Here is a 26,254-nt window from a genome sequence, read left to right as displayed (position 1 = left end):
GAGGGATAGGATTACACATGCACAGGCACGTGCACACACTTAGACACAACAGCACACACATTTAATCACTTTTATTTATGTCCATGTGTCTAATAGTGTAACTGTGCAAATACATTGTGTTTGTATTGTACGTGAACATGGGAGATTTCTTCTATAATGTGTGGTTGGATGGTATAAAAAAGAAACATACTCTGTACACATGCACATACAGCCTCCTGGCCTTGGTGGGTAATCCCGGTGAAGTTAAGTCAGGGGGAGTCTCTCTGTCGCTTCTCTCTCTCTCCTTACACAAATCAGCAATGCTGTATGTGTGTGTCTGTGTTGCTGTGAGTGAGAAAACGAGCGAGGCAGATGCTTTATATGTTGTGCGTGTGAGACGGTGTACGCATGGTGGTGAGGACTCACCTCGGATTTCTTCTGTCCGCATCCCCTGATTAATGATTTCATTTGTCTGTCGGTCTGTTTAGCTGTTTACCTTCTGTCTGCTTGTATATTTGTCTGACTGACCGGCACAGAGCGAGGTCGATCAAGTATGACAGCCTCCCCGAGCTCCTCCAGCGGCTTAGAGGTCCTCCTTTCCACTCTGCAGGTAGGGATCCACAGAGCAAGCTGTGCATGTGTGTTTGATCCTGTGTGTGTGCTGGGGTTGCATGCGGTTATTTGTATTGTTCTTTTGTATTGTTTAATATACCTCATGTGTTTTCTCCAGTATGATGCTGCAAAATTAACCTCATGTCTGAGCTGTATTTTAATTGTTTTTACGTTTTTATTACTAGTTATCTTCTTTTTGCACTGATTGATACACTACTGAGTACATTTTGAATAACTGCAACAAAGACATTTGCAACAAAGTTTCACATTCCAAGTACAGTATCTTCACTGAAAGTTGACCTCTTGCATTATCAAAAGGGTATTGAAATACCCTGCCCAAGTAAAAGTAAGATGTTACGGTACTAGTATGCTCCAGCTCTGAATAACTGGTTTTATGTGGTCACCGTGAAAAAAGAGCCAGTGAGGCATCCTGACTGTAGACATCTCATTATGAACATGTCATACCAACCAGTTCCTCTCTAATTCATTGATGCTCTTTAAAGTCTATCTTTTCCTCCTTTTTTAAAGATTAAAAAGATTTTTTTTAATCTTCGCTTTTTTAAAGCAAAAATAGCTTTCTAAACCTTTTAAAGCCAAGATTTCTCACAGACTGACCTATACAGAAAAATGCTGTAAGCACTCTGACATATGAAATCCCTCTGATAAGACCATGACAGAATTCTTTCTAAATGTAATGCAGAGAAGGTTTTGAGATATCTGACTCTCAGAGACAGATAATTCACAAAGGAAATTCCTGTAGAGGACATTCTGCTTTCTTTTCTTTAATCTTTTTTAATAACTAAAACATGGAGGTCAGTGCAGACACCCAAGACCTCCATGAACTGACCTCATTACCTAGTGGGGATTGACCAGTGATGCTCACCATATCAACACCGTTGCTTTCAAAAACCCTCCTGAGAGACCATGGCTGACAAAATAAATAACCCTTGTGTCATTTGAACCAGAGAAAGGACCAGACAACTCCATAGTAACATGGACAGACTCCCCTTTTGGGCCTTGCTTATCTCCACAGAGGCTGCAATAAATTTGAGACGTGCGTTCCTTAGTGACTTCTCATTGGTATAGCTCCTATTTCAGCCAAGTTTTCATGAATGTGAATTAGGTGGGCTTATCATCATGGAAACCAGATAGTGTGGCTTAGCATGAGTTTCCCTTAAGAATGGTATAACTTTGATAACTGTGCAATATAAAATGACTGAATTAATAGAATCTAATTTTATCACATTATTCTTACTGTGTGACAACACTGCCATCTATTGACTGCATTTATTTCTGTTGTAAACCTACAGCTGCTTCAACCTTTTTATGTACTGTAGTATTAGAAATTTTATATTTTTGATGTTAGAGACTTGAGAATTTTTGAGAAAGATCATGTTAGATGATTGAATTATTATGAAAGCAGAGCTAATGTTAAACTATGTTTTTATACAATACACTGCTACATACAATGTTATCACGATGGATTGGACCATAGTGATGTTTGATGTATGTGACTTTTGCCTGTAAGATTCAAGACTTAATTCCTTAAGAATCAGAAAATAGGAAACACAAATTTAGGCCACAGAGGAGAAATCACCATTTCAGTAACACCACATTTCTTTTGAGACAAAGGAATTACATATTCATTAGCACTTGTGGTGCAAAACGATTTTCAACACGCCCAAAACTCGAGGAAGTGATTGAAGCATGCCTCAGGGGATTTTTCTCTAGGCTGGTTCCCAACTCCTGCAGTTATTTTAAGTTCCTCGTCATTTAGATGTCTCTTTTACTTTCTTTTTTTTTCTTCGAATAAAATGTACACACACATTTTAACCTTTAACTGAAACAAGTTTCAGTTTTCTTTTGTCTTTTATATTTTTGAAATGATTAATTCCTGAATTTCCATGTGTAAGTTAGTATTTCACCTTTTGAAATTTTTGCCCAGCCTAACTCAAGACAGTGTAGCCAGATCAAATTTTATTCAACTCAACCATAAACCTCAAAAGAAGCCAACAAAAGCTTGAACTCACAGCCCATGTCGCTCCGAAACCGAGACAGTGAGGAATCTGCCATAACTTCTGTCACATGTGATGGCCTCAGAGAACTGGGACCTCAGTCTGCTGTCATTTTCTCAGTGACATGCTGCAACACAGTGTTGTCTGGGAGCTTAGCCAACAGTGAAGACTCTTCTGTGGCGTAGCTTTGAAGCAAGATCAGCTGAAATTTGCTGGTGACTCAAAACTGCAGCTCCTCACAGTGACATCCTGCAGATAACAGGCCTGGACCCAAAGTAGGCTGCGCCACCGAGCCCAAACACGGTACAACAACCTGGACCTTCTGAGGCAACAATGACAACACTCCACAAAATAGGCATAACAACATGGCTCCAGTGATAAGAGTTGATGTTGAATAAAATAAGAAACAATTTTCTTAGAGAAGTTAATTTTCCTAGTGCCCTTTTGTTCTTTTATAACTTCAAATCACATATATAGATCATCACTATCGCCAACCCAGTAACCAGTTATCTCACAATTTAAATCTTTGTATTACTTTGTTTGATTATTTTGTTTATCGTGTATTCTTTAGACATTTGCTATAAATAAATGTCTTCATTCTATCAGTAAGAAGTTGTTTGTTTGTGTCCTTTGAGAGCAGAGGACAAGTGGTCAATGTATTGAAAAGAACTTATGGTTAAAGAGACTGATTGACTGATTAATTAAACAAATGTTCCCTTTAAAGAAGATGCCCCTAACCAGTAAAAATTTTAATATAAAAGTAGATATAATGCAACATAATGGTGCCCTGCATGAGGTCTATCAAACTGCTGTCTCTCTGCTTTTCAAAGAAAGAAACAGACAACATTAGCTCAGTGGGTTAGTCAGCTGCCCCTGAATTAAGAGTCATTGGTTTAAATCTTGTCTGTGCCATTTTTAATTTACTGGTGTACTTCCCCAGTAAGGGCCCATAAAGTTTCAGTCTATCTTGGCTTGTAGATGCTGTGATCATAATGGTGCTAGTATTAGCGTGTTAGTTTCTTAGCCCGCTAGCATTAGCAGCAGGGCTGCCAACTTTGGGTATCTGGCTGGAGTGAGATTTTGATATTAAGGGCTTAATCACGCATATGTGCATGTGTAATATTACACATACAGTATGCTAACCCAGTAAAGGGCACGCAAGTTTGTTCATTAATGGAGGTCAAAGACATGTTGTTTCCAATCAAAATATCTACAACGTTTTATTGAATGTTCACCAGTAAAAAAGGCAATAACAAGGGTTTACACACACACACACACACACACTCACTCACTCACTCACTCACTCACTCTCACAGCCAAAACACACTCGCTGTATATTCATCAGTGTTCTTCACTATTTTTTTCATGGGTGCTGCAGTGGCAGGATGGAGAGCCTTACTAACCATGAGGTAAATCTGCCTACATACGACATATAATATGTAATACAGCCAATACAATCTGAATTAAAAATAGGCTTACCTTTATACGGGGATGAGCAGAGGCATACATTTCCTTGACTTTCTTCATGTTATATTTGTAGTATGTTGTTGCAATCCTTGTGAATTATGTTTATTGACTGCATTATCATAATCAGGGATGGGTATTGTAAGGATTTATCGATACTACTACTCTTATCGATATCCCTTATTGGTCTTGTATTAGCCTAACCAGTGCGCTGTGGTTGTGTAAAACAGTAATTAAAAATAATAGTGTCTATCACTGAAATCTGCACATTTTACAGAAAACTGTGTCCTTACACTCTATTCTATCAAAAAAAACAATCCATACCACTGTGATGATTGATTTTCCATTCTTGGCTGTGAAGGGAAAGCACTATACTGCCAGGGAGAGAGCGGCTGGGCTGACCTCGTTGTTGGCTGATGAGTCTGGTGGACTCAGTCACAGGTGGAGGAATTTCTTCCTCCTCAACTTTTTTCAAATAACACATTAAAAACTTGTGTAGCCATTGTTGTTACAGTGCGTCAGCTGAGTCACATCACAGTGATTGCTTGAGCATCACAGCCTGTCTGACAGCCTGTGACAGGCTGCTATGATTATGCTGGGTGTGCCAGCTTGAGATTTAGATGGCACAGGCACATCCGTGGCTATGTGAGTGGCCACATATATTCTCACACACACACACACACACACACACACACACACACACACACACACACACAGCAGACACATGAACATCAGCAAAAAATATACCCAATACACAATAATATTGACATAGGCAATAGGCTGCTACAGTCATAAATTGTAAATCAGCATACTTTTGATGATAAAAGGAGGAGAAGACAGGGCTTGGTGTTGAACACTGACATTATTTCATTATAGTCCAAAGATTCAGTCAGTTCTCTTTCAAAAGAGAGCAGGGACAAAGAGTTCAGTCTGTATGTCATCACTGATGCCCTGATGCTAGTTTTTATCCGACTGACAGTTGAAAAGAGTCTTTGAACAGAACAGCTTGTTACTGCTGAATTAGCAGCCAAGTATGTGTCGTTACTACTTTGCACTTGTTGAGGAGAAACTGACAGTACACTGAGTGAAAGAGGAGGAGCTGCTTGCTGCTCACAATCTTGCATTTGCAAAATGCACTGCCACTCAAAAATTCTGACCTATCAACATCATCATATGGTAAACAAGAAGCAAGAAACAAGAATTGTTTTATTTTTATTGGTCGTGTAGTCACATTTGAAACAGTATTCACTGGCTGCTATTCATCTGACATTATTATATAATGGCACACATGTAGTTAGTGTCATCTATGATCCTCTGAACTCTGATACCTCCGTCTATCTCATGAAAGCGGCGCCAGTCTGCCTGCAAGCTTTAGGGTTTGTTTGTTTTAAACACCCGCGTAGCATGGGTGAGTGGTGGATTGTTGGTCGCTCCTTGTTAACAGTAACAGCTGTCTCTGTGTCTTATATGAGGATACAATGTTTGTATGGAAAACATAATGAGTGCTCCTACAACCTATAACAGAAACTGAGGCAGGGAGCCAATCTGAGCCACTAACAGCTGTCAAGTGATGAGAAGTGTGCAGAAACGCTATTTTGAAATTTGAGAGGTGGGTAAATGGCGTTTACGTGCATTTAGTCTCAACTACAGCTCTGTATATAGCTGTAAAAATAATTTGCTTGGTTTAACCATTTCTCTTTACCAAAAACACTTTGACCATTCGCCTGTTCATCTCTTTTGCTGTTGCAGTGTTTTGGCATGAGTAGTGTTTGGGCAGTGTGAGAGCTTGAGACTGAAGGTAAAAGTGTGTGTCACATGCCAAAAGTGTGAGAGTTGGCAACCCAGTTTGCAGGTTAGCTTGTTAGCTACAAGCACTAATTTGGCCTGTTCATTTACACAGTTTACATACATATTTTCATTGGATGGCTGGTGGTGACTAGTGCAGCATGGGCGTGCTGACGTTCTGCTGTAATTTTGCTATATTCTTCATTACTGTGGATAATTACCTGCTGTACATTTAAACTTATGCTAGTTTTGCTCAAGCACTCTTAGGTCTCTCCTTCTTTTAGTGACTTTTCTCGTTAACCCCACAGTTGTTAGTTATTTTAGCTCAGCTGTTAGCTTAGCAGCTAACCTAGCTAAGCAATTAAAGATGGCTTCTCTCATCCCTCCCACTCTCTTGCTCTCTCTTGCTCGATGTGTCATATGTTTAGCTAGGAAGCCAGGGTGGCTGGGTGACTGTCCAGAGGAAGCAGAAGCCCACGGTTCACCACCAACCAGTTTGCGTTTCAAACAGGTTCTCCCCACTCAGTGACACACCCGCTGAGAAACCAACTCTGATTATTGGCAGCTCCATAGTGAGAAACATGAAGTTAGCGACACCAGCAACCATAGTCAAATGCATTCCTGGGGCCAGAGTGAGTTTTCATCATAACTTACTGGGATATTTTGCAGTCTATTCCTCTGTACTGCGGCACGGACAAGCCCAGGTACCAGAGTGAATCACCGATCCAGTGGACCGGTCATCTGCCACCCCATTTAGGAGAATAGCAGGTCTCCTCTTCATGCTGATCCTGCTTTCAGGAGATGTTCAGCTAAATCCTGGACCAGTGACCCCTGGAGCGCTGCAGAACTTCAATGCTGATTTGTGCCCGAGTGTGTCTGGGACTCCTCTGGTGCCAGTGATGAATGAGCAGCATCTTTCTGAGCCGGGCTTCTCTCTTAACAGACTAAACTCTGTTAACACGAGGCATGATGTCTCCATGAATAACTTTTTGCTATTGGGCTGTGGAAACCTTGATAGGTCCAGCGTCTTTCTCACAAAACCTGCTGCTGACACCACTGCGTGTCGAGGCTCTGCAGCGAGGAGGCAGAGGTTATTCAAAACCTTCCAAACTGTCAATCATGCAAAAGTCTTATGGGACCCGAAGCTGAAACTGAGGGGGCTATTTGATGGACATTTTAATATCAGAAGCATTACTACAAAGAGCAATCAGCTAACTCATCTCGTGTCTGACTCAAATCTGGACTTTCTCTGTCTGACTGAAACACGGTTGAAACAAACAACTCCTGCAAGTGTGTTCACGGTGCCCGGATACCAATGTTTCAGAAGAGACAGACCTGATGGAAGAGGAGGAGGGGAGATATCAAATGTGAACGTATGGTTTACAATGCGGGTAACACATTAGAATATGTTGGGATAAAAATAATGTAATCCCAACAAATGTCTTCTAACATCATAGGTATCTATATGCCCCCTTCTGCAGATGACACTTTCTATGATCAACTCACAGAAAGAAAGAGTGCAAACTCGACAAAGAATTATTACTTATGGGAAATTTTAATGTGAACTGGGAGGATAAAACTAAGAGGAAAAAACTAAAAATGATCACAGAGAAATTCCGACTAGAACAACTAGTAAAAGGCCCAACTAGGATTGTAAAATGCTCCAGCACACAAATTGATCTGATATTTACTAACAAACCAGAAAGAATAACTAAAGGTTATAATTTAATCATTGGCTCATCAGATCATAACCTAACCCTATGTGCCAGAAAACTGACTAATAGTAGATTTAAGACCACAGCAACTAAGACAATGATCCTTCAATGCATACCCAGAGCTAAGCAAGAAGAATTTACTGATGAAATTGACAGCTTGAACTGGGATGATGTACTGTCCTCTGATGATCTGGACTATGGCTGTGATACTTTTACTCACAGAATCAACTCTGTGAGGAAAAGATTTAATGTGAGGATACAGATAAAATCTAAAAATAAAAACAATTTATCGTGGTTTAATGAAAATTTGTGGAAACTAATGAAATCTAGAGATGCTGCACTAAGAAAGGCAATTAAAACTAGAAGAGACACTGACATGCTGATTTATAAAGGTTTAAGGAACAAAATTATCCAAGAGCTAAGAGAAGCTAAATCTCGTTTTTATCTCAATATTTTGAATGAGGCAAAAGGCAACAGTAAATTGATCTGGAAAAACATTGATAATCTCACAAGGAGGGACCCAAAATTTTCTCAAAGTACAGGAAAAGTTAATTGAAGATCATCTTACTGTTGCTTCTGTCTTTAATAATTTTTTTCTTGAGTCTGTATATGAGTTAGGAGAAAAAATTACGAAAAGGAAACTGGATATTGTTCCTATAGATGCTACAGGTTAGGTTTTCGAGCTGGCAGAGACTAATGAATTACAAGTAAAAAATCATAAGCTCCTTAAAAAGCTCCAAAAGTAGAGATGCTTTCCAATATGATACCATGTTTGTCAAATCACTCATCATTAACTTGTCTTTTAAATACAGCTCCATTCCTGATGACTGGAAATGTGCCATTGTCACACCTATTTTTAAATCTGGAGACTGCCTTGAAGCCAGTAACTACAGACCAATAAGTATAGGCTACTGCCAATACTCTCAAAGGTTGCTGAGAAAGTTGTCATTAAACAACTGACAACATCTCTTAATACAAGCAATTTTGGTCTACGTTGTATGCAACTTGGCTTTAGAGCAAATTATTCCACCAAAACTGCTACCTATCACTTAGTAGAGCAACTTAAATCAAGACTTGACAAAGGAGGAGTAGTTGGTGCTGTATTTTTAGATCTGCGTAAAGCATTCGACACAGTCAATCATGGTGTTTTCATATCGAAACACTCTAAATTTAACTTTTCACCTAGAGCACTGGCATGGACGTCTTCATATTTATCTTGTTGAAGTTGGTGAAAGTTAAAAGTCAAAAAAAGTTAAAGTTAAAAAAAAGCTAAAGTTTGTGTACACCATAAATTATTCAATTATCATCATACACATTTGTTAATCTTGTTTTTATTTGTGGATCATGAAACATGCAATAGTGCAATCAAACATGCAATAGTGCTATCACACTGTAGGGTTGGGTGATATACTGAAATCTAGGGTTGAGCTGAACACTCGGATAAAATGAGTGGTCAGTACGCAAAATGTGCTTTTTACGAGCACAAGTATCATCTGAGTAAAATGTGTCAATATCCATACTTGTACTCTGTCCACATCATTTTGTGATGGGCCAGCCACACACAGAGTGCCTCCCCTACACAGAGCCTGTACAAAGTTCACTGCTGCTGCACCACACAACACAATCTTGCCATTTTCACAGCCACTCTGACCACAGGGATTAACAGCGCGCAACTGCTTCAACCCATAAATTTTCAGGATTAAAATACCAATTCACTGATACAGATACAGATAATGGTGTACTCGCTCACCCCTACTGAATGCATACCATACAGATACAAAGTTAAATAGATAGGCACTGTTATCCACTGATTATGCATACTGGGTCATTTATACTACTTTAATGCACAGATAAAAGGGTGACAAACAAAATTCAAAACTTCAGCAGCACATGCGATCATCTTGATTTATTTTATCAAACAAATGTACATTTTCATGGTAAAATGATCACAGCTGAAAAATCAACGATGTGATGTAACTTTCATATGTTGGTGTTACTGTTATCTCCACACACACAAACAACAGACAGACAGAGAGAGAGAGAGAGAGAGAGAGAGAGAAAGAGAGAGAGAAAGAGATGTACAGTAAGAGATTGCTTTCACTGGTCTGTGTAAAAATGCCATTTCACAAAGTCTGGATAAAAGCTGGGAGTGGATCCAATGCCCATCAGCTAGGATCTTTGTTAAAGTGGGGTTACACCATGTCAGATATTGATAGCTGTGTTGTTGTGTTAGAAGCCATGACCTCTATCTTGTGACCAACATTTCAAAGTTAAACTCTGGTCACGAAGTATCATGTAGTTCTTTTTTCGTTGAGTGAAGCACTAGCACACATTTCAAAATAAGCAAAAACTTATTCACAACTCAGTTTATTACTGAACATGCAGTTTAAGTGACTGCCACAAAGAACTTTGTACTGGTGGTGCTGGTCAGTTGATACGTCTGTCCAACACTTTCGTCCAGAGTGAGATATCTAACTACTAGCCATATTACCATAAGATATGGTATGTATGTTAATGCCCCCCAGTGGCTGATTCCTACTGATGATACCTGGTAAACCATCGTTATCAGGTCAAAATGTCCCCTTTGTCCAGTAATGAAGTTATTATAACTAAGGCTCAGGAACAAGACCACGCCCAGTTCAATCACCTGTGCCTACCTATATAGGCATGTCTAACCCCTTTCTCTCATTTGTCTCAGTTCCCATGACCCTCCCCCCCAAACCCTGGTCTTCTCCTCTGTCTTCCCTCTCATTATAGGAACCACAGGTGGATGATGAAGCTGAAACTTATTGGGACATGCCCCCATCCTGAATCTTGCTCCCTCGGTTCCTCAGTGTTCCAGATGCATCACAACCCCCTTCATCCCTCTCCTTGACTCTCAATCATCTCACCATACACAACCCCCATCCAACCCTTCCCAAATCCTCTTGCAAACCAAATAAACTATTTTTATACTGTACAAATGGCGTGGTCTTTGTTAGTGAACAAGGTACATAAAAACCCAACAACTATTGGCTGGATTTCTATCAAATATTCGTAATATTCAAATATCAAAATCTTACAATGATTCAAAAAGTCTAAAGCACGTCTAAAGGCAAAAGTGTTTAAACCAGTTCTTAATGGCAGCATGAGAAGGCGGAGCAAAAAGCCTTTTGTCATTCAGTCAATGCCAGACACTCCAGTCATGCACAAAACCTATTACATCAAATTCAGACTTTCTACCATTTTCCCAGGAGTGTCCTCTCTCTGTGAGAAATATAAACAGGAAACATGTACACTCAAACACCAGCTTTGGTCCTGCCCAAAACTGAAACCTTGCTGGTCACTCATATTTGATTACTTGTCAAACGCTTAAAAAAAAAAGCATCATTCCAGACTCATTGCTGGCTATATTTGGCCTAATATCTGCCCCCTCCTCTGTAAATAACTATGAAATTAGTTATTTCTCTCTGTACTCTTTTGGCCAAACACCTGATTTTACAAAATTGGAAATCAGAAAAAAGCCACACACACACATGGCTCAAATATCTGGCAAATGTGCTTCACCTGGAAAGACTTCAGTATACATTCATGAACAAAGAGAATACCTTTTGTGAGACTTTGCAACCCCTTCTTGACATATGGGAGGCAACCTACAAGACCTCACCCAGTGTCAGCTGCTGCTTTGTGGTCCTACCACTTATGCACTTTGGCATATTCTTACAAAAATGCTGTCTTCGTATCAACCAACTGATGATACTGGTGTTTCTGTGTATGTGTATATTTTTGTGTTGTTGTTTAACAAATTTGAATGTTCACTGCCTGGACCTGTGGGTTCATCTTGTTTTAGTCTGCCAAAGAAGAAATGTTCATTTACATACATTTATAAAGTATACATGGACTTAAGTGTACTTCTCCCCCCTTTTTTATGTTGACTCATTCTAAAGAAATGGAAGCTGTTAATATTTTCTTCTCTTCTGTTTGTTTTGTATGCATTATAAGCATAAAAAGATTGAAAAAACAAAAACTTGAAAAAAAACTGTCATATCCTCCTCCTCCTCCTGGCTACCTCCCTGCTCTCTCTTCATTATCTCTTAAGTTTCTTCTTGTTGCAAGGAATTGTACAAATGGAGATTCATAGTGTTGCACTTGGTTGCTCACATGAAAAGTGACAGAAGTAGTAGATTCTTGGCCAAGAACACTATCCATCAACATTTTTCAGAGAGAAATTGAGACATATTTCAATATTCCCTCCCTCTGTACTGAACACCCTGTCTGAAGAGAAACATATTTTCTGGCTAGCACAGATAGTCTTGGGTATTGTCCCCTTGTGTTCCTTCCACCAGATTAATGGGTCCTCTTTGCTGTTGGTGTTACACAAGAGCAGCTTTGGCTGCAGGTCTAAGGACACAGTGGTATGACTTGCTGTGATGGTGCCTCATTGCCCTTTGGTCTTTTGGCTCTTTTTTCATGGGTGGCCACTTATGGGAGGTCTCTGCTTTGAAATAGAGAAGACCATTAACAAATCTAATTTTAAGATTCTTGGTTGCAAATTAAGTATTTAAACAGTTTGAAACTAAAATTCAGTAAGTATAATGTACCATAATAGTTGATGAAGTTGAGCTAGTCATCTCATGCTTTTCATCTCAAACTTGTATTATCCATTAGCTACAGAAACAACAATTAATTTTATTGCAAGACTGGCTTAATTCACTCCATAAACATTTATACACATTCCTATGGCTAAATATATAGAAATGTAGTTAATCAAACACACAGATACATCTGGTTCAAATAAAATAATTTGCTGAAAACTATAGAACTCACATAGCCAGATGTAGCTGCATTATCTAGCTATGGAGGCTGCTTTCAGCATGATTCACAGTGATGTGAATTACGCTGCTCCTTCCGCAGGGTGCTTGATTTGCGTGCGTTAACTGTGGTGGCTGTGACAGGATGTCAAAGAGGGATGGGCAGGGGCTTGTGTGGTCTTGCAGAATTAGAACTCAAATGCAGTTGTTGGGCATTACAATATGCTTTTAATTGAGAATTGATGCCATGGGCCAAATTTAAAAACTAATATATAAGAAAAAAATGTCTTGCAAAAAGGGCACTTATCTAGTCAGAGGCCAAAAGGATAGGTGCTTGAGTGCCACCTGGGGTCTATCTGTGCACATGCCTCTATGGGAGATTGTCAGGTGGCTTTAGGTTGTTAGTGTGGTGGTGCTGCAGGGATTATCTGTTTGGCCTTACTACCTTCTCCATATTGTATTTCTTCATATTGTACCACGTTTCTGGTAGTTTGGGGATGCCATCCTGCAGAGCTGCAACTATGTGCTTTTGAGTCATCATCTTTGACTCTACCACACAACTGGATATGACACTTTTTCAGTATGAACACACTCCACACTGGGGTTGGGCCAATTTATACTCTCATCCTCCAAAGATATTTCTTTCATTGTATCTACCTCGTCCAGCTTTTTTCATACACATTGGATTTGTTTTTGAATTTGTGCATGGTTTGATGCAACTGAAGATGCTGATGAATACAGGGTAGAATCATAATCGTAGAAGCTGAAATTTATGTACATGAATGTCTCCTTGTAGAAACATCACATTTTTGTGAGCAGTAGCTGTGTGATAATGGTGTCATAATAAATGAGTTTTAACTGCCTCAGGAAAGAAATAACTCCAGTCAATTCCTCTAAAAACAGAGCTGACTCATAATATAAAACCCTATGTCCAATCAGTGACATGCTGATTCAAGCCAAACTGCTCTGCATTTTATTTGGCTGCATCAGTGAGTGGCAGGATGCTACTGTTAGTTGATAGGTACATTTTACATAACTTGTCCCATAATCACAGATGTTGTTACTCCTGTGTTTAGCAACAGTCTCTCATTACAGTTGCTCAACTCAACTCATCATGGTTTGTCTCTATTTAATCAGGCAGATTGTTGGCCACCTAAACAGGCTGTCTGCATGCAACACATTTAGCTATTTATATCAGGCAGATAGTTGGCCACTGGAAGAGGTCCCTTCATACAACACACGTTTAAATCATGAATGTATTATAAGAGCTGGAGATGGCGCTGCCACTCAGCCTTGCAGCCAATTTTTCCCAGTGGCCCCTCGTGCTATTGCAGTGATGACTGTAAAACGTTTGACAGGACACATCGAACTGCAAACAAGGTCAGTTATGACTCTTTCTATCATGAATTTTTTGATCCATTGAGGTTTTATATTAATTATTAGCACTTAGTACTTTACTAATTATTAGTAAAACTTTCCTTGAGCCGAGAAAAGAGATTTAAAAATCTGTGATGTCACAACAATGTGCGGGGTGAGCAGTTCTTATTGGAATGAATAGGCACCATTTTCAGCCTGGTATCCAGCTCTTATAATACATCCATGGGTCACCACTGAAGATTTCTGTTGAAGCTGCAGAATTGGGTACATCTCAAGTCTCTTAATTGCATCCACATTTCCCTCACTTGCATCTTTTCCTTAGTCCCTGCCACTGAGGATAAATGGAGAGACGCAAGGAAACTAGGCGCAGTGAGAGGAAATGAGGAAATATGTTTTTAGAGAAATGAGGGGTGCTTTTCATTATTGTAATGTGTCTCCTCGCTTCCCTCACTTGTCTCTCTTCCTCATATCTTAGCTCCTTCCAACAAGGATGTGAGAGAGAGATGCGAGGATGGAGGAATTTAATTCACCAAATGGGACGTCCTCACTCACTTCAGCATCATTTTGAGGAGACGACAAGTTGTCATGACACACAGAACCTCAACTGTCAAATATGTAGAAGTCAGCTATCAGTATGTAGAAATTATTAAGTAAATGTTTAAACTCTAAAGTTTACACTTACAATTCATGTACATATAATTAACACATAATTAACATTATTAAATAAAAATGTTACTTGATAATTTCTATGATAGCTGGAAGGAAAACACTTGATAAATGCTCCAATGTTTTATCATTTGATTATAGATCTATGACAGCGGCTGGCTGTCACAGAATAAAACACAAATAGCCAATTTAATCTGTTGATTACTGAGAGAACAGAATGTACGAAAAGGAACATTAAAAACAGCTGTAGTCTGCAGAATATTTTTAAATAAAATATTTCTTATCTAGTTTGTGACAGTCTGACGTCCTTTTCAGCTCAGGATGATATTATAGAAGACACACTGAAACAGAGAAGAAGAAAAGTTAAAAGAGCATTTTTTTGTGATTGATTCATGGTTCAGTAATTTTTATTTTATGAATATATATGGCCCGGACAAAATGGATGTGAGCCTGAAATGGCCTACGTGTAAAATAACAAATATGGCCCAAATATCCCAAAACAAATGTGGGCCATTTTTTGGCAAAGATGCGGTGCTCTCGGTGATATGTAAACTGGATGTGATCCTAAAGTCGCCCATGTGATACATAGTGAATATGGCCCAAATATCACAAAACAAATATTGGCCATCTTTGGCAAAGATCTGACACAGTTTACAATAGTTTATGTGGGTATAAACCAAAAGTGGCCCACATATGGTACAGCAAATATGGCCTGGTTATCTTAAAACATACCTAGGCCAGTTCTGACAAAGCTACGGCACAGTAAGCACTGGCTTGACTTGATGTGAACCTAAAGTCGCCGACATAGGATATGGCAAATATGGCCTAAATACTATACAAGAAATTTGGCCCATTTTTGGCAATTGTATGGCACAGTCAGCACTGGCTGTCATAGTGTGCGCCTAATGTTGCCCACATTTGAAATAGTAATATGGCCCAAATATTGCTGAACATTATCGGGCCACTTTAGGTAAAGAGGTGGCACAATTGGTATTGGCTTATCTGAATGTGAGCCTGAAGTGGCCTGCATATGATGCAGCAAATGTGGCCTGTTTATCTTAAACATATCTGGGCCAGTTCTGGCAAATATACAACAGTGAGCACTGGCTAATCAGGGTGTGAGCCTAGTATGGCCCATGTTTGAAATGGTGAATATGGCCCAAATATGGTTGAACAGTACTAGGCCACTATAGGTAAAGATGTGGCACAATTAGTACTGGCTAATCTGGAAGTGAGACTGAGGTGGCCAACATATGATGCAGCCAATGTGGCCTGGTCATCTTAAAACACATCTGGGTCAGTTTTGGGTCATTGAACAGTACTAGGCCACTATAGGTAAAGATGTGGCACAATTAGTACTGGCTAATCTGGAAGTGAGACTGAGGTGGCCAACATATGATGCAGCCAATGTGGCCTGGTCATCTTAAAACACATCTGGGTCAGTTTTGGCCAAGATACGGCACACTCAGAACTGGCAAATCTGGATGTGACATGATATGATATATGATTTACCGTGGTTCTAAATTATAAAATTTTAGAGGTGAAGCTCAGTGTAGGTGTATACACACCGATAATGTTTACAACTGGTAAGGTAAGATTCTCTGGAAATGCTCCCAGAAGATTATTTTTCCACAGCAAAGTGTGCCCTGGCCTCCTCTCCTTATAAACATGGAATTTATTGTTCCATGTTAGTCCAGGGATCATTGTCCTAACAGTCCAGCCACAGAACCCACCTGTAGTCTATGAACTTTTATCCACTGCCTTGTTTGGTGCAATTAGGGTTGAACCCCACATGTACCCAATTGAACTGATTAACTGATAGCACCTTGTTGGGGGCTGGCAGCTGTCTTTCCAGTGACACACAAATGCTTTATCCACAGCTCCTGAAATTTGCAAACCATGTTGACTGTGGTGACTGCAAAAACATTGCTGCTAGGCCTGTTGCTAGCAAACAGGAGTGCATTGCCAAAATCCCACCATTCCATGCAGGATGTGGGCCATATGAACATTAGGAATGTGGGCCAGTTCTTGTTTATTTGGTTCGTTCTTGGTTGACATGCCATCATTCCATGCAGTATTTGGGCCACATGTGACTGAATGGAAATGACGATAAATGATGTAAAATATAAATGTGTTTAAAAAGTGTTTCTTGCTGACGCATGGACTCTACCTTACTTTAAGTTTATCCATAATAAAAGTTAATGGGGGAAATAACAGATCATGAAAAGAAGAATCTTTCTAATAAATGAAGAAAGTTGTTCATGGGTCTTTTGTTGATGAGACCTACAATTAAACCTGATTTTTAATTAACTGGTGAATCAGAAATCAAATAAAAATTTTAATAAAATTTGGGAGTGGTATACTTGAGTTAAATCTGTTATCTGTTTCCACTCAGTAATGTTGTGATGTATCAGATCAGTCCAATCAGCTGCAGCATCCAATCAATAACTGATATCAAATAAGGGGGTATGTCAGCCAGTAAAAGACTGGCTGACATGACAGTGAAGACTGTTCTCCTGTATTCTTGCTTATGGCTCCTTCAGAGATACTCTTCGCTCCATGCTCCTCAGAACAGAAATAAGCACTTGGAGATTGCCTTCATGATGGTGGACCAGAACAACTTGAGGTTCAAGCGAGGATCGAGGAGTGAGGAAAGATCAAATAAGAGACTTATGTACCCATATATTGGAGTTTGCTCTCCAACAGACCTTCAGTCACCATTTTGAACATATGGGATGAGAAACTCTTCTGGGAAGATTGGCATTACATCAATGTGTAAAGTAGACAGATCAGAACATATCAGATAGATATGTAAACCTATATCCCTAAAGGTTCTTGCACATACATTTTTTATGGAGAATGGATGAGCAGGTTTTTTTTTTATCACACTAACACCAGACTGTTGGCCTAATGGGCTCCATCACAGTGATCCCATTCATAGGCACTTGAGCAATGGAGCAAGTGGAGCAAATGCATCCCCATTATTCAATTAGGGGGAGCAAAATCACGGTTTTGCTACCCCACTTTTTGTCTTTTCAAAAATAAACATATCATCATACAGTCCCCACAATCAGGTGATTATATTTAAGCAGCCTATATCAATTATCATTTTACTATTTTCAGCAACTGACAAAAACAAGTAATAAAAAATCGCACATTTTTGGACCCCCCTTTGAGTTGGTTCGGTCCAATCCCTCGCTAATTGATCGGAGTAGCCAGACAACACAGTGAGAGAGAAGCCTGTTTTATACAGAGAACCCGCATCATAGCTGTAAAGAGGATCCGCCTTAGAGCCACATTTGATTTCTTTACACTGAACCACACAAACCTGGCATAAAGCTGCCTCTATGTGTGCTTTTACATAGCATGCCAGCATTCTAGATTCAGAGGTGTGACGAGATCAGACTGATCAGAGCTATAAACTCTGCCATGAGGAAATAAAAAGACGTTACTAGGATGTGAGGACATTTCTCTTTGTTTAATAACGTTAAAAAGTTAGGTTAGACTTTTCTGTCAGCTTCCCGACTTGTTTTAAAAAAAGATGAGAGGAAAAGAGAAAGTTGATAGCACCAGCGAGAGAGAGAGCAGCTGTGGTTGAGTGAGCTAGAGAGTGAATGAAGAGAGGGAGCACTAGTAGTGAGAAAGTCGGTGAATCAGATCAATAAAACGTTATTTTCTGATCGTTTCACAGCGGTTATGTTCTAAAGCACAAACACCCCCACACACCTCCGCTCAACCCTGCAGCTGTAGGGGAGACCAGGGACAGTTGTAACATGGGATGGTTGTAACACCTTGAGCAAGCTACAGTGATTACACTCACTCTGTACATGCGCTGTTAGATTATCTTGTTGTTTACAAAAAAGGAGCCACATTTGAAACTCCTAGGGAAAGTTACCAGCAAAAGTGTTTTTTGAGGTAAAAATTTAATTTTTCTATCAGATGTATTTTTTTGGATACTGTCCTGAGATTAAATGTCTAGGAATCCAAGTATTATACACAAGTATTATTAGAATCACTGTTCTGTAAGCTAAAAATAGAAATGGCTAACATGTGTCAAACTAGCAGTCAAGCTAGTTCACATGAGGTGAAAACATGGCTTGTGATACTGGGACAGTTGTAAAGTCTTGTTACTACCATCCCTGGACCAAGTTTCATTTATATTTTAAAAACCTAAAGGCCTGCATATACTAGATAGATAGATAGATAGATAGATAGATAGATAGATAGATAGATAGCATATTAAATGTAAAATGTCATAAAATTACATGCTAAGTTAATGATAATCAGTTGCTACTAGTCAGTGGAAACACGTGTTTGCTTACAGCATACCAAATATCAGACAGAGGAAGACAGACAGGGGAGTCCCACTTCCTTTGCTGGAGAGGGCTTCAGATGGCATAAAACAGGGCAAATCAGTCAGGACAGTGGCCAAATCATACAGCATTTGCCATGTGACTCTGTACTGAATGTTGTCCTCAAACTAATCCATTTTGATTTCATGTTTAAACTTTTTTGAGGTTGTGTGTTCTACCCATTAAATAATTTTCTTGCATATAATTTGATGGCTTCCCCTCTTTTTTGTCATGTAGTGTGAAAAAGGTATTCATTATTAATACCTTTATTCATTAAAAAAAGAAATTAGTAGTCACAATGACATGAATGATAAATAATCTTTTTCATTTTGAGTATTTGACTGATTAATTATGTATATTTTTGACATGTTACAACCGTCCCTGGCATGTGTTACAACTGTCCCTGTACACTGGGACAGATGTAACAGTGGAGTGACTGTATTTAAAGAGGACCTATTATGCTCATTTTAGCTCTAAATTTTTATTTTTGGACTCCACTAGAGTAGCTCTGCATGATTCACAGTTCAAAAAACTCCTTATTTATCTTATACTGGCCCTTTATGCAGCCCCTCAATATACACAGTTTCTCTTACACTCCGTTTTAGCTCCTGTCTCTTTAAGGCCCCCCTCCCAATGAGCCCACTCTGTTCTGATTGGCCAGTTTTACATATCAGAGTTGTGTAACTTTATCATCAATGCAAACCAAACATTTCCTGCTTTACTGCTTCAAATTAAAAGCTTTTAAATGACTAACTAATGGGAGACTTTTATTGTGAAGAATTTACAGGAAGTAAAAACGTGTTCCTCACTGACTTAGCGTTAGCGGCGCTAAAAACCAGTTGAAACAACAACATATGGAGCTATTTGGAGCTATTTGTCGAGCGGATCAGTTAGAAATGATGTATGGAGGAATAGTACAAGCAGAAACAGCCACAGTGAGATGTTTTATGAAGAGCTGCAGACAACCAGCACATCTCCAATAGGTAAACTACTTATTTTACTTTGCTGTGCTGTGTAATGGCGTCGTGGCTTGGCGTAACTACTCCCAGAGCGGAGCTGTGAACTCACATGCTGTGCACTGTAGCAGATGTCCATATAAAGAAATCCGTCACGGACTGACGTCAGCTCGGGCTGAAAGTAGAAAAAACTGTTGGAAACCGAGTGTTCAAAGCAGTCTGAAGCCAGGGCTTTCTGCTCACAGGGATTACTACTACATATGTTAACCTCGTTATTTGACACGTCGGCCACTTTTTACATGACTATCCAACACTGTGACATTATATATATGTCTGAAAACAAAAAGCATAATATAGCCCCTTTAAATCAATTTTGCAACCTTTTTATTTCATAAAACCATGTGCTCTCATTATTACGATTATTCTCTCATTTCCTCATACAGGGTAAATGAGAAGCGCAAGTTTATTAAGGAAGAAAGATGAGAACTCCCGCAACACTTGTAGTATGAGGAACAACTTTATTAGTTGACCGACGCATTTCGGCTTGTGGCCTCCATCAGGGTCATCATAAAACACATTGCAAACACCATTTAAATGAAGTAAGTTGGGTATGAAAAAAGGTAAAAAAAAGTTAAAAAATGTATAAAAGACAACCAATCATATACAAATAGACACATATCAGCCAATGGGACATCTACAAAGATAGGTTGGATATATGGTCATGTGGTTTCAGGTCAATCGTAGTCCAAGATTAACAGAGGCAAGGGGAGACTTATTTCCCTTCCCTGTGCACCTTGGAAGTAGGTGAAGTTGTGCCAGAGACCCTCACTCTGCAAGCGCAAGTTTATTCTCAGGGGTGGTTTGGCAGTAAGGTCTAGTCCTCCACTGGCCCAAATGGCCAGTTTAAGTCTTAAAGAGCAAAAATCACCTTCTGAGTTGTGCATTAGAATAGTCCTTGATTTGAGATAATGTGGGTTAAAATGGTCTGCTTTTGAAGTTATGATTATTCATTCCTGTATAACATCATCAGCTACATCAGCTAGTGGTGCTATTGAGAATAGTTACCACTAGAGCCTTTGTGTAAGATAAACAGGTGAGATTGGAGTTAGCCAGTTGTTGTGAGTCCATATTATTTGTGCTTTGTTGCAATTGTTAGACTTTGAAAATGGCCTTGTGAGTATTGTCTGTATTTGTTGAGGCAGCAAAATTATTTGTATTTGTATTTGTATTCAAATAAAAGTCAAAAGAGGCTTAAAAATCCTGTTTTTGTTTGTATAACACTTTTAATTTAAAAAAATGTAATTGTTACAATAAGTGTTCATGAATAAACTACTTTATGAAGGAGGTCCCCACACCGAGTCTCAAACTGGAGTCTCCCAGATCATAGACTACTGCACTGACTACTGAACTTCAACTTTACTCATTGCCTCATTGCAGACACCCATAACACAAAGACAGCACAGCATGTAACGTGTAGGGAAGAACTTCAAAGGCGATTATTGCTTTGCACTTTTCATTTATTGCCTATTTTTTACAACCTAACTTTGTGGAAAGGAGAGGGGGAACAACAGGTTATGAACAGTCCCTTGGGAGAACTTTGCGTGTGTCAGTAGCTCAGCTTTATCTCTGGGGAACACCCCCCACTCCGGGAGTGATGTCAAAATTAGGAAATGTGCGTCATGTAGCAGGTAGATGTGACTCCTCTCGTTGAGACCCGCTGATAGACATAACAGCAGAGCAGAGGAGAGAGACTGAGATAGCAATGAAATTGACCTGCACGCTGGTATTTGACATGGGTTTTTTTTCTTCCTGAAAACAAATAATTTTAAAAATATCTGTATGAAACAAATATTCGTGAAAAACCCACTACTTGTGCTTTGCCGAATATTGTATATGTATTCAGGCACACCCCTAATAACAACCCTCAGGTTTTACATCGTTTAACTATGTTTAATTGTCAAAATCATATTGTGATGTGTTGTAAGACTATTTCATTTATATAAAGTGTTTGTCTTTGTTTAACCTTGTTTAACCTTGAAGATGACCTAGTAGCCTTCTACCTACTGCCATTTTAGGCTACATAATGTTTTTATAAAAATATGAAATAGCCATTCTTCTGATAATCATTTCCTGTCCAGATCCACCCAATTATTGTATATGCTCTGTCTGTTTTTGGTCTCTGCAGAATGCAGGGGATGTGGAGAGCACCCTGAATATTCTCAATATCCTGGATGAACTTCTGTCAGCAGGTAGGCTCAGATTGAACACTCCAGTGCATTTAATATGATAGTAGCATATATGTATTCAGGTATACACACAAAAACAATGTAAAAGAAGTCAACCCAAATAGGTCTTTGGCAACAGAGAGAAAAGGAGGGGAGCTGATCAATACAGAAAAGTGAGAAATGTTATCTGCTTAACTTGTGCACAAATGCAGGCATGAAGACTTGAACTGGCAGCCACACTGGTGGCAGTATGTTTCAAACTTTTCAAATCTCACACTTCAATGCACGGAAAGACTTCCTTGGGAAAATATTATTAAAAGTGATACATTAAACGCACAGTATATAATTTGTACTGCTAGGGGTCTCTCCATCAAAACAATACCAAAAGACCAAGTTTGATGACATTGTGAAGTAGTTCAGGACCATGGGCGTTGTTGTCATTGTTAAACAACCAGCTTCTCCCTGTAAGGATTCCTTCAGTGTTCATTGTTCAGGAGGTTTTTACTGGGAGCCAAATAATCTGCAGAGGTTTCCTCCTCTCCAAAAGAAACAGAACTGGTGATTAAAACCGGTAAAAAAAGTGACAAATATACATGGGGATTAAAACCGGTAAAAACGCTGAATAAAGCATTTTCACACATAAAATCAGTGTTTCTCTGATGCTGTTTGGTGAACACAGGATGTCCGGGAGGGGCTGTGAGCCGAGCTGCTGATTAACATTATGGGTTTCTCGGGGTTTGAAAATTGTTGGAAACATTTGGGAAAATGTAAGTACACAACTCAATAAAATACATTTTAAAAGACATTTTAATGCGGAATAATTACATATCATAGTTTTAAATCATAATGAACTGTATAAATTTAAATTGTTTAAACCTTGTTTACAAATGTTATATTCATCATATTTAAGTAATATAATTTATCTATAACTGCCACAAAACCTACAATTTTTATCAACAGTGTATGTTTATCAATCATATCTCCATTATTTGTAGTATATAGTACACTTCAGTAAAAGTACTTGGATAGTGATGTGATTTGCATTATATTCCCCCTGTACTTCAGCATATTGGATTTGACATAAAACTGATGATGAGGTTGACGTATTGACTTTCAGTTTCAGAGGTGTTTGAGTTTGTTCACAGCCATATTGGGTGAACAGTGTAGACCTGTAAGCACTTCAACCTCATAGTCACTGTTTGATTTCAATCCAATATGTTTACAGATCCAGCACAACAAAAATGTGTTAATGTCCTAATACTTACCATTTTACACATACATTTATCAGATTCTTGAGCATTTTCATGCATTATTTGTCATCCTGACATTCTGTTTCAGCAGGAAATAAAACAAATATGGATGCTGTTTCATTGTGAAGTCCAGTAAACACTAGTCATTTGTAAAAAAAGCGGCTGTGGCTCAGGAGGTAGAGCGGGTCATTCACTAATCGAAAGACTGGTGGTTCGATCCCCAGCTCCTCCAGTCTGCATGTCGAAGTGTCAAAGGCTGTGATGTGTGAGTGTGTGTGTGAACGATTAGAAACTGCTCCTGACGAGCAGGTTGAAACCTTGCATGGCAGCCTCTGCCATTAGCGTATGAATGTGTGTGTGAATGGGTGAATGTGGCATGTAGTGTAAAAGCGCTTTGAGGGGTCAGAAGAAAGGCGCTATATAAATGCTGTGCATTTACCATTTACCAAACAGGTTGTTCAGATTTATAATAGCAATGCCAAAGCACTAGATGTCTTCACCAGTAAAAGAAACATCAGTATTCAATCAACCATGATTCTCTCCATGTTCAGGTACTGATCGTCGTATCCACTACATGATCAGTAAAGGTGGCAGCGAAGCCTTGCTGACTGCACTGGTCAACACAGGCCGCAGTTTCAGTCCCAACTACACCATCCTGCTGCCACTACTGCACCTACTGGCTAAAGTTGGACATAGAGGTGAGGACATATAAATAAATGAATAGTATAAATGTTATGTTGATGATAAAAAACCAGGGCAAGATGATGAGATTCTCAACAAGAATCTGTTTAGATACATCAGAGGAATGTGTGGCAGCTTTACAGTAATTGCTGACAGACTAAAGAGGTAACAAAACCTTTAGTTTTGTTTAGCTTACTATTATATATATATTAAATAATCCAATAATTGCATGTATTTACAACACAGTGTTGGTTTACACTGCAGATACTTGGGTTTGCAAGCCAAAAAGACAAATTTATCCAAACAAAATTAATCTTATGTATCGGCAGATGTCAAAAAATAGCAGAGAAGTCCATTCATTTTAAAAGCTGTAATAAGGATCTTCAGGTAGCTGGACCTGTGTGGGACTAAATATTCTACTACATGGTCCCTTAACAAACATTCTGTGTATTGTATGTCCCTGCAGCAGAGCCCCACCATGCAAAATTCCTGCCTGTGCAACATTTCACAAATAAACACAAAGGCTATACAGAAATATATATATATATATATATATATATATATATACACAATGTGAGACCAAACCATTTGTCCCATTTATTCTTTTACTTATTTGCGTACTTTTTAATATGTTCCATATTGTTCAGCACAGTCCCCCATATTACATACAGATGGGTGACAAATTAAAGGAAAAACCAAAATAAAGTGTTTTAGTAAGGTGGTGGGCCACCACGTGCAGCCAGAACAGCTTCAATGCACTATGGCATTGATTCTACAAGTCTCTGAAACTTTACTGGGTGGATGAACACCATTCTTCCAAGAGATATTCACTGTGTCTGAAATTGCATACTATACACTACATACCCAATATGTGTACTATCATTCAACCTACTTTTGTGTGACTAAACAGTAGTATGTATCTTTTCAGATACACCGAGCTGTAATTATCACATCACTTCCTGAGAGCCTTCTTGCTAGTTGGAGTAACCGCATAACCGTGGTAGCCGGTGCCAATCATAAAGTCTGAAGTAATTTAAAAAATATATTACACCTAGCAAAGTGTAACCTTATGTAAATTGAAGCGTTATTGATGTTACGCCAGAGCTGCCTTGGTTGCTTTCCGCCATCGTCAGTTGTGTTGTTGTTGTTATCATCACTACTGCATTTCATTGTGAGATATTTATGCAAGTGTCCAGTGCTTGCATACTGTAATGTTTCCCCAGAAATAGTATGCACTTCAAGTACTAAGGTTTCAGACATACTAAAAAATCTCACATACTGTTTTAGCGTACTAAATAGCATGTTAGTATGGAATTTCAGATGCCGCCATTCTCTCATTTGGTGTTTTGATGATGGTGGTGGAGAGCGCTGTCTAACAGGTCGGCCCAAAATCTCCCATAGGTGTCTCAACTGGGTTGAGATCTGGTGACTGCAAAGGCCACAGCATATGATTCACATCATTTTCATACTCATCAAACCATTCAGTGACCCCTCGTGCCCTATGGATGGGGGCATTGTCATCCTGGAAGAGACCACTCCCATCAGGATAGAAATGTTTCATCATAGGATAAAGGTGATCACTCAGAACAACTTTGTATTAGTTTGCAGTTACCCTTCCCTCTCAGGGGACAAGTGGATCCAAACCATGCCAGCAAAATGCCCCCCACAGCATAACAGAGCCAACACATCTCCTCACTGTAGGGGTCAAGCATTCAGACCTGTTTTTCCTTTAATTTGTCACCTATCTGTATGTACATATGTGTAGTGATGTCACACTCAAAGCAGACTATTTGACACAATATCAACCTTTCAAAGCGAAAGCTGCAAGATGTTTCGACACCTTGCTTCACCATGCCAAAAATCACATTATCACCCCAAACGAGGCCTTGTTACATCACACTTCTATCAGAGAGGTGTCATGCTGGGTTTGGATATGGGGTGTGCTTCTCAATCTGCCACAGTATTTAAAAACAGAGCTGTAGACTCTGTTGAAAAGGGAGCCATTTTAATAGTAAAGACTGTATGGAACAAAATAACATTGTTATTGATTAGATTAGATTATTTATTTTGATTATATATATTATATTATATATATGATTATTTATATGTTAAAATAACAAAATAAAATATATAGGCAACGAAACAAAACAAAACAAAACCCCCCCCAAAATAACACTGAACTTTCAGTAAGCCACACAAATAATAACCTATCAATATTCGAAAAGGGCATAGGATGAAGTAGAGAACTTTTCTAATCCTACCCATAGACTGTAAAAAATATGGACATAGTCACTGTGATGTTACCCATTCGTTTGAGAACTGCCGTTTTGAAGCCTCGAGTGTAGCAATTTGACCATTGCCATCTTGGATATGGCAGTCGCCATGTT

At 39.0% G+C, this 26,254-nt stretch overlaps 1 protein-coding gene across 1 annotated transcript in view; it reads left to right on the top strand.

Moving 5' to 3' along the window:
• Nucleotides 1-271: 271 nt before the first annotated feature.
• Nucleotides 272-26,254, top strand: part of LOC121897583 (cytosolic carboxypeptidase 4) — a 168,968-nt gene continuing 142,985 nt past the window's right edge. Inside the window, exons 1-3 of the mRNA XM_042412155.1 lie at nt 272-589; nt 21,897-21,960; nt 23,738-23,884. Of these exons, the coding sequence (XP_042268089.1) occupies nt 533-589; nt 21,897-21,960; nt 23,738-23,884 (268 nt within the window). The 5' untranslated portion in view covers nt 272-532. The remainder of the gene's footprint in view (nt 590-21,896; nt 21,961-23,737; nt 23,885-26,254) is intronic.

This window comes from Thunnus maccoyii, chromosome 5 (assembly GCF_910596095.1).
Source record: "Thunnus maccoyii chromosome 5, fThuMac1.1, whole genome shotgun sequence".
In the NCBI taxonomy this organism is placed as follows: Eukaryota; Metazoa; Chordata; class Actinopteri; order Scombriformes; family Scombridae; genus Thunnus; species Thunnus maccoyii.
Note: the sequence above shows the minus strand (reverse complement) of the source record. Positions and strands in the feature narration are given on the sequence as shown.